At 38.7% G+C, this 10,059-nt stretch overlaps 1 protein-coding gene and 1 non-coding gene across 2 annotated transcripts; one reads left to right on the forward strand and one right to left on the reverse strand.

Moving 5' to 3' along the window:
- Positions 1-598: 598 nt before the first annotated feature.
- cby1 (chibby homolog 1 (Drosophila)) lies at positions 599-1,736 on the reverse strand. The gene is made up of 5 exons (XM_037691340.1): positions 1,658-1,736; positions 1,332-1,430; positions 1,072-1,177; positions 866-978; positions 599-680 (listed from the first exon to the last, which is right to left on the reverse strand). The coding sequence occupies exons 1-5, from the start codon at positions 1,661-1,663 to the stop codon at positions 600-602; spliced, it is 405 nt and encodes a 134-aa protein (XP_037547268.1). The 5' UTR covers positions 1,664-1,736; the 3' UTR covers position 599.
- A 340-nt stretch (positions 1,737-2,076) lies between these two features.
- On the forward strand, positions 2,077-2,149 carry trnar-ccu. The gene has a single exon. It is a non-coding gene; the product is annotated as a tRNA-Arg (tRNA).
- The last annotated feature ends 7,910 nt before the right edge of the window (positions 2,150-10,059 follow it).

Genomic DNA, 10,059 nt, shown 5'->3' on the forward strand with positions numbered 1-10,059 from the left:
GAAAACTACCCTGAAGAGCACTGTGCGACAAAATAAACAAATAAAAATTTAAATCTAAATATTTGATCTGAATTGTAAAATATCTTTCACAAGTTAAAATGACTGCATTCATAGAATATCAGTGTATAATCTTATCAAAATGTGCAATATGTTTATTTGCTTAGGGTCATGGTAATTTAATTAGTGTATGTAAGTATGCAGTAAGTGCACATTTATTTTGTTATAAAGAATTGTACAATATGTGAAACGAAAAGCAACATTATATCAACGTACAAGATAAAGGAATGACAATATAATTTTATAAAATCTACAAAACATTTTTATGCTCAATCAAATTTTATTTTAATCTGGAAAAAAAAATCCAGTAAATACACATAAGACAGGATTTACAGTTTGTAGAAAATGGATGTATACAGAACATAAATGCACTTACTATTTAGAATAAAATAAAAATAATTTAACAAATCTAGAATAAACACAAAAAGGAACACAATGTATTTAAACTGAATTCTTATGAGCTTAAAAAATTATCAATACAAAAATAGGTTATTTAATTAAAAGAACATTAATAATAAGAAGCCAGTGGGGAAAAATATGGGTCATTTCTTTCTTTGATGTTGAGTCTTTAGATCATCAACTTCTTTCTCCATCAGGTGAAACTCTACTGTAGCTTCAGTCAGCTTGAAAGGGAAGATTAAATATTGTTATTTAAATGCCAAAAGTAAAACTGCAATTCTGAAAGTTTCAAACTTGTCAACACTCAAAGTTACTGCACATTGGTTCTGAAAGCTTTTCTTCAGTACCTCATAAACCCTTTGTTACTGAGTATTTAGGGACACTAGAATAAAAGCAGTTTAGACCTCACCATGTCCATTAGGACTTCTATCTTCAATTTCAGGAGGTTGTTTTCTTCCTCTAGCTGCACATTTCTTTTCCTGAGCCGCACCATTTCTCTACTAGACATATTTCCACCAGATTCTGAAAAACAAACAAAAAACAAGGACCACATTCAGAAAGAGAAGAGCAAACAAACAAACAGTCTGACTTGGAGTTTTATAAAACCACCATCACCTGTTATCCATTGTCCTTCTTCAAATTTCCAGCTCTGGCCTCCAATGTTCATTGTAGGAGGTCCATACTCAAGACCGAGCTCCACTTCTCTTGTTGATCGATCCAACTAAAACAGAAGCACACCATTGATTCAGGTATTTACTGCGAGCATTGTGTTTCGTTTCTAACAGTCTTAAAATGTTAACATTCTCCAGAGACATGAAAAAGACTTTTTTTTTTACACACCTATGCATTTTTATTGATAATACACTGAAGCTCACCGTATGCAGGCTGGACAGAGATGCAGATTTCCGAGGAGGAATCTTCTTCGGACTGAATGTATTTCCAAACAGCGGCATCTTCAGGGATTTTTTGAGGTCCTTGACAAGAGATGGCACATCTATGAATGACCTGCGAGCGCTGCACTTTGAGTTTACTGTATTGTTGCTAAGCGCTGCTAGCTTAACGGTGCCAAGCTAATCCCATGTAGCTAACTAAAGCTCGTCGTAAAAATGACATATAGCCCACATTTATTACAACTACAGCATGAACATCAGGTAATTAAATAAACGTTTGGCCACTTAAAATATGTAACTAATGTATTTACCTCCATATAGTCTATTTATTTAATGCCCGGACGCGACTGTTGATTATGCTCCAGAACATGGTCCCGAATGCGCATGCGCGGTTATGCTACGTTAGGTTCCAGTTATGCTGCTTATTTTAGGATCACATGCGCCCAGGAAAGTATTAGGTTAAAAGATTTACATTTCAACTAAAATATTTTATTTTCTATTTTATTGAAACTGTTCACTTATTTTTGTCACACACTGACTTTAAGGCGACATAAATTGGTTACCTCTGTTTTGGAATTAAGGAATAGTTAAATATTGTGTGTTGCCACCTTTTAATTTTAAACTTGTCAGCCTAAATAAAAGATTTTTACAAATAAATTTCTAATTACTTCTACCGTATTTGTGTATAATTTTATTTATCTATCATTTATAGTGTATGCTGAAGCACCTAGCCCCAGTGGCCTAATGGATAAGGCACTGGCCTCCTAAGCCAGGGATTGTGGGTTCGAGTCCCATCTGGGGTGGATAACATTTTCCTTTTGGTTGTAGATTAAACGCGTGCTCTGTTTGTTTATTTATTTTAAATAAAACTAACCAGAACTTTAGTGTCTTTATTGCTGCCACTCAATTCAATAATTTATTTGAAATGTATATTTTTTTCTTTTAAAATAGACTACTGTATACGGTATAAAGCGTAGTAGTGTATATAACATAATCAGATATAGATAGATAGACAGATAGTCACATAGAAAATATAATAAAATAACAAACACATAAATATTTACACATAAAACTTTGACCTGAAACTTCTCCCTCCTTTGCAGACAGTTGTTACTCCCAATAATAAAGGACGAGAGGGTTTTATTTCCCTTCAAAACTCCCTAAAACTAATCCATTCAAACCTGATGAAAGACAAGACCTTCTTTTTTGTGTCTTTTCTTCATTTTTCATTCTTTCTTTTTAGCAAACAAGACACAGTTCATAAAAATTTTGTATTACACTCCCAGACCAAAAAAAAGTTAAGCCCCCAGAATAAATAGTACGATTTGAATGTCATGTGGCCAGTGATGGGTATGTAAATGTTTTGTTGTGGTTTTGCAAGAAGCTGAGGTGTCTAGAACCGTGGTGGCGTCATGATCAAAGTGTTATCAGGCAGTTACCAGAGCATTTGACAATCAGTGACAGCAATGACGTTGATGACAGCGGTGGGCCAACTTGCTGCAGCAGATGTGACCCACTGTTAACACAACCTGAAGACAGGAGAAGCTGAAGACAAACAGTGACGCCTTGTGGAAAACTTTGAGTCTGACAGCCGCATTATTTAAACTCCTCCTGGATGACAGAGCTCCTCATCATCTTTAAGATGAGCCCTGCCACCCTATAGGAACCTTCATTCTGTTGCTTGTATTTGGTGCAATCTGTTGTTCTTTTTCATCATAATCTATCAATAACCATTTGTCCCTTAACCAAAGGTGAGAGTTGGAAACTAGCTGACCTGGTAAATCAAGATCTTTACTTTTCACTACAACAGAACGGACCGTTCTTGTGGAGGAGGCCACTGTCTCAAGTGGAGGAGCTCAAGCAGACGTCTTGTGGATACTTGAACTCCTCCGCTTGAGACAAAGACTCATCCCCAGCCTGGAGGAAGGGAATGCTGAATCAGCATCCATACCATTAATGACATTTGACACATTAGTTGATAATATGTTGTTTTGTCACGTTCTAAAATAAAAAGCAGGATATAAAAACGTAAGCGACTGAGCTGAGCACCTTTTGCACTCACACCACAGCTGTTAGTTAATTAGGACGCTGCTTTAACCTGACGCATCATGTTGCTATGGGAGGAAAGCACGACAGGTCTTGTTCAGCTGATTACACGCTCATAAACACCAAGCTGTGGCAAACTCTACATATTCATGAAATAACCTTAGTTACCTGCGCTTTATTTCAGACTATTGTCTGTGCAAGTTTGTTAGGCATGGGAGAAACATTTACAGCGTTTCTTCTCTGATCCAAACCCCTGAGGTGCCTGCATGACTCTGCTTGGTAGCTTCTCTGCATCAGGCTTGATTTATGTAGAAACACTGAATATTGGACTGTGAGGTGTTTCCTGTCGCTAACACGTTTCCCTGCAGCTCATGAGCTACAGGCGTGCTCATCAAGAGCAGCTGCTGCTGAGGGCCTGATGAGCTGAGACTGCATTTAAGCAGAAGACTTCTCACAGCTCTTTGCTTGGGTGGAAGGACTGTGAACATGAAGACTTAGAGCCAGAGGGGTTGACTGATTGACTGATTGACTGATTTATTTATTGATTGATTGATTGATTGAACACAGAAGCAACAAGTTTGATGCGGACAAAGCTTTTGAATTTGGCGTTGAGCATAAGCTTGTTTGCGACTGGGCTGGAATGGCGACTCAGGTTGATGATGATCAGGACACGGACACTAACAAATGGTCTCAGGTGAATGGATGAGGGAGAGGAAAGGGAGGAAACAAACGAGAAAAGAAAAGTTGGGCAGTAAATTCAAAATGCAGATGAGAAGATATCAGTTCAGATGAGGGAAGTGCTGTAGTTTTATAACAAAGATGGTGAGAAGAATTCAGGAAGGAGGATGAAAATGTACAGTTAAGCCCAATAAGCAATGTTGAGGCCAGTGGTAATTTTAGCCTCTTTTTGGGGGTGTTCAAGCACACTTAAATTTTTACTCGGCACCCCTGAAAAATAAAGAAACCATCATAAGGATTTTGTAAGGAAACTCAGTTCTCAGATCTTAGATTCAACAAAATATTTAATAAATATGGAATAAATGATGCCACTCAAACAGACAAGTAAAATCTTTGATTTTTTTTGGCACAGGTCAGATCCTCATCGCCACCTGCCAATCAATCCAGCAGGCACGTCAGCAACTGACCAATCAGTGACCTCAATGCGTCCTGAAGTGAATGCCACTTACCTGCAGGAGCTGCAGCCCAGTTTTCCTCCAACAACATTGTTGGGGTTTTGCATTATGAACGCTTTGCGTCAGAGAGATTTCGTGAAGATTCATCATAAAAAGATGGTTAAACATTGTCAGTGGAGAACATTCAGAAAGTGTTACTCTGAGCGTTCTGAGTGGACTACAGTTTATTCCATTTCAAAAACTAAACAACGTTTGGAAAAATGTAAAAGATGGATAAAGCCATGCGGCCGATCCCATGAGCAGCTGATTACAACAGTTATAAGCAGGAAGTACCACATGTTCATCTGTACGAAGGTAACTGCAGGTAAATCCTCCATTTTCTGTCATAGTTACATTGTATGGTTAATGGTTAAATTAAAGGTGAATGCTTAAAGTTAACATGCTAATGTTTAATGTTTAATGGGAAGGTGCTGAAAGAATGTGCCGATCAGCTCTGTGAGGTGCTGTCTGACATCTTTAACTCCTCACTTACCCTGGCAACAGTTCCCTCCTGTCTGAAGACTGCCACCATCATCCCAGTCCCAACAAGCTCTACAGTGACTGGTCTGAATGACTCTTGGCCAGTAGCCCTCACCCCGATAGTCGCTAAATGCTTCAAAACACTGGTCATGACCCACATCAAAACAACCATCAACATCAACAAGGACCCTCATCAGTATGCATACCACGAGAATCGATCAACAGAGGATGCCATCTCCTCTGTGGTCCACACTGCTCTCAACCACCTGGAACAGAAAGACTCCTACGTCCGTATGCTCTTTGTGGACTTCACGTCTGCCTTCAACACCATGATCCCCCAAACCCTGATGGACAAACTACTCACACTAGGACTAAGCCCCTCCATTTGCAACTGGGTACTAGACTTCTTAACAAACAGACCACAGTCAGTGAGGATCCACAACTTCTCTTCCTCCATCATAACCCTCAGCACTGGCTCTCCTCAGGGATGTGTGCTGAGCCCTCTCCTGTTCACTCTGCTCACGTATGATTGTGCAGCTACCCATCCAGGCTATCACATTGTAAAGTTTGCAGATGATACAGTGGTGGTGGGATGCATCACAAATAACTATGAGTCCAGCTACAGGCAAGAGGTGAAACACCTGGAGAGCTGGTGCAAGGACAATAACCTTCCCATCAATGAATGGGGCGGCTGTGGCTGAGTGGTTAGAGCAGTCGTCCTCCAATGCAAGAGTTGGGGGTTCGAATCCACCAGCAGTCACATGTCGAAGTGTCCCTGGGCAAGACACTGAACCCCTCATAGCCTCTGATGTGTGTCCCATCGGTGTATGAATGTGATCTAAAGCTCTGATTAGTCTCATTAGAATGATTTGTTCCATTAGCTTTGTAGAGATCTAGTAGAGTACTGTATGAATGGGTAAATGAGGCACATATTGTAGTGTAAAGCACTTTGAGTATCTTGAAATAAGATAGAAAGGCGCTATATAAGTACAGTCCATTTACCATTTACCATTTACATCAATGTGAAGAAGAAGGAGATAGCCATGGAATTCAGAAGGAACAAACACACATACCCTCCCCCCACTGAACATAAGAGGATCTGTGGTGGAAGTGGTCTCCAGCTACAAGTACTTGGGTGTACACCTGAATGACAACCTCGGCTGGAGCAACAACACCACCAGCCTGATCAAGAAAACTCATCAGAGACTCTACTTCCTCAGGCAGCTGAGACGACCTGTTCTGGGAAGCTCAGTCCTCACCTCCTTCTACAGGTGTGCAGTGGAGAGCATCCTGTGCTCCAGCATCAAATTGTGGCATGGAGGCTGCACAGCTGCAGAAAGAAAAGCTTTGCAGAGAGTGGTGAAGGCTGCACAGAAGTCTATTGGAGTCAGTCTCCCCACCATCACAGACAGCTACACCTCCAGATGCAGGAAGAGGGCCACCTGCATCTTGAAGGACCCCACTCACCCAGCACACACACTTTATGCCCCTCTCCCCTCAGGAAGGAGGTTGAGGAGCATTTGTATAGAACCACTAGACTGAGGAACAGCTTCTACCCTGAAGCTGTTAGACTCATGAATCTCTAACTAGAATAATCACTGTGAAAAATCACATCATGTTGCTGCTGATCTATTTCATGTTGCTGCTGATCTGTTTCATGTTACTGTGCTCATTCATGCTCACCTGCTCACACAGACTCATGTTCGTGCTGCTGTTCGGCATATTTTGTTTATTGATTTTATGCTATTGTAGTGAGTCACGTAGGTACGTGTCACTTGTTTTATGGCAAATATATGAAATATATATGCATACAATATTCACGAGTTCTTCATTTTTCTGACTGTGTAATGCCGTGCATTGAATTTAACAGAAATGTAACGAGAGACGTCATTACCTTTGACCCATCAAATGAATGGAGTCATTTATTTTCAGAATCAAAGTTTAACATCAAACATTTACATTAATTTGGCAAAATATGAAAATAATAACAGACAGTTTCACAGAAAATGAACTTCAAGTCACTCGGCGGTGATTTGAGGACTTTGCTTCAGATATTTCTAAAATATCTGTACTAGTTTTGTGAGAGAGAGATGAGTTTAAGAGGAAATTGAGATTTATCTTACAGAGGAATATGTGAGGGAATTTAATCTGTTTGACCAGAAATTGCACGCTCCGTCAGATCTCAGCTTTGCCCACAGTACACTTGGTCGAAGAAGAAGTTTTACCTTGTTGACGATCGATCACCTCAGTAAGAATCCTTTTCAACTGATATCAGCGTCTCCGTTGAGAACTGCTAAAATCCTTAGAGAGTCGTGCGTGGTTAGCTCAAACAGAAATTATAATTCCAAACGTCTCTGGATTCTCGTAACTCTGACTCTTCATTGTCAGCAGCTCTAAGACTCTTTCAGATCTTCTCAGACTCCAACTCCAAAACTCTCCATAACTCTAGTTCTCTTCTGAACTCCTTCAGAACTTTTCCATTCTCCATTCCAACTCTCTCTAGACTCATAGAACCGGGAAGTTGTCACATTTTAAATGAGTTTACTTCCGAGTTTACTTCAGAGCTTTCTGATTCGTGGATAGACCAGAAAGAGGAGTGATTTTGTGACGTAAGATGTTATCTAAGCCAAGGTCAGAGGATGAGATTGTTTTAACAACTGACAGAGAGATTATTGCAGGAGAGCAGACTTCGTGGAGTCAACTCTTGGTAATCTTCTGAAAAAGTTTAAACATGACATCTTTCTCGGTAAACATTTTAGTTGACCGAAAACCAACCTTTCACATACTTACGACTTGACTCATTTCAGACAGAAAATCAAGAAATGCATATTCAGGTGATTTCTTCTCTGAATGAGGAATAAAAATCATTACTTACTGTTTATGTAGAATAAAAATGAGTAGTTCTTTTCAACCTGTAAAGCATTGAGTGAACTAACACAATTTGATTATCAAAACATTTGTAAGACAGTAATGATTATAAAGAATTGTCTTTTCTGCTTGATTAATTCAAGAAAGAAAGTCATCAGATGGCCCAGACTTATTCAGATCAATGAAAATAACAGTCTCTGTCCATCTGGTAGATTTGAGGTCAGATAAGGGTCAGACCAGGTTCACTACACTATTAGTGCTTAGTGTACAAGTATTACAGTATTTAGTTGATGTTTTTCTTAGTTCATATCTTACATGTTATTACAGTTTTTCTTTTACATTTTATTGTTGGATGTAACTGGGACCCTGTGTACATAATTACGTTCCACCACATGTACCACATGTGGTGCGAATGACAATAAAGAAACTCTGAATCCGACTTAAAGCTAGTTGTGCTATGTTTTGTGTTTTATACGTAGATATATGTTGCAACTTCTGGTTGTATATGTTTAGTTTTTGTTTGCTATGATCAGAGAGTTCGAGTTAGAGAGGTTTTATTGTCATTTCAGCTGAAATCCAGGATCACGGTGCAACATAGAACATAATGTGCAAAACAATACAACACACAGTGCAGATACACAACAGTACAATAAATACAAACAGACCTATAATAAATGCAAAATACATCTAACCTAATCTAAACATTTCAATCTAAACAAGTGCGGTAATTAAGAGACAAGTCTACAAACACATGTTGATTAGTACATGTGTAGGTGGTACACGACACACACACAGGCAAAAACTTTTTAAATCTGCCTTGTCTAATATCAGTAGGTGTTTGAAAAAGGCTTAAAACACCCATCCTATATACTTTGTTACAATATAGATTAATCAAGAATGACTGTTAGACTTTTACCTGGTTTGGTGTGTGTTATTTAGCACAAAAGTATTCATCCTAAAACGTTACATTTGATTGCGTGATTCACAACAGGAGTAACATTATTCATAATTTTTCTTCTTGTGACATGATTTTTTTTTCGAGATCAGAGTGAAAAGTCATAATATAGCTCACTTTAGATTGCAAACAGCAGAGCTAAAGCCCAAACCGATTTGTTTTGATCACAAGAGAGATTTATACTCCAAGGGTCATCCACGTGAAACCATCTGTTGCCATAGCGACTTGAGGTAGAGACCACACCCAGGGGGTTGCTATGAGACAAAGATCAGAGTAAACAAAAGTATCAAATCTAAAATAAACTTTGTATTATTCCAAAAATATTTAATGAGATATTAGTTTTGAAAACAGGACTGAGAGCTTACAAAAATGGCAACAAGCTTTAATGTGGATTAACGTTATTAAATGTCCACTTTCTTTTCTGCCCTCTCATCTCTGTCACGGCTCAGGTGACAGACTACCAGATGGCTCTCCAGACATTAAGTGATCCATGATGCAGAGGAGGAGACTGTGTCCATTCTGTGACAGTCCTTCAACCTCATGGCTCATTGAACTCTCCCACACACCTTCAGATTTCCTGCTGTCGTCATGAGGTGTCCGTAGAGTTTTAAGCAATGTGCTTTTCATTTGATCCCCAAAACAACCTGAACAGCAGTGAATGCTCAGTGTTCACTGTCCCAAAAATCTGATTTAGCCAGTTAATGATTTTTCTGCATTTGAGCAGGGGCAAACTTTTTTCTAAAAATTTCACAGTGATGAAAATAGGGAATTGGGCTAACAGCAGATTTTAGAGGTTATGGGAATTAACATATCAAATTTAAAGGCAACAGTGCATTGTTGCCATTTTTGGTAATGATGAAGGTCAAGTTCAAGTAGGGTTTTTTTGCCATTTCATCTATGAGGTGGAACGAAATTGTGTAAACAGGGTCCCAGATACACCCAAACTAGCAAAAGTGTAATAAGTAACAGTAAATAAGGATCTAAGATATAAATTAAGATAAACGCTAAACAATAGTGTTGATTATTGAAAAAGGTCAAAGGTTCTTTATTTGTTTGCATTACATGTGGTACATGTGGTGGAACGAAATTGTGTGCACAGGGTCACAGGAAGACATTGTGTATATACATTAATGATTAATAATACTCATTACTAGTACAAGTCATAATCATAGATTAAATATTACGTACAGTA

Source organism: Nematolebias whitei, chromosome 17 (assembly GCF_014905685.2).
Source record: "Nematolebias whitei isolate Nwh7 chromosome 17, NemWhi1, whole genome shotgun sequence".
Classification (NCBI taxonomy): Eukaryota; Metazoa; Chordata; class Actinopteri; order Cyprinodontiformes; family Rivulidae; genus Nematolebias; species Nematolebias whitei.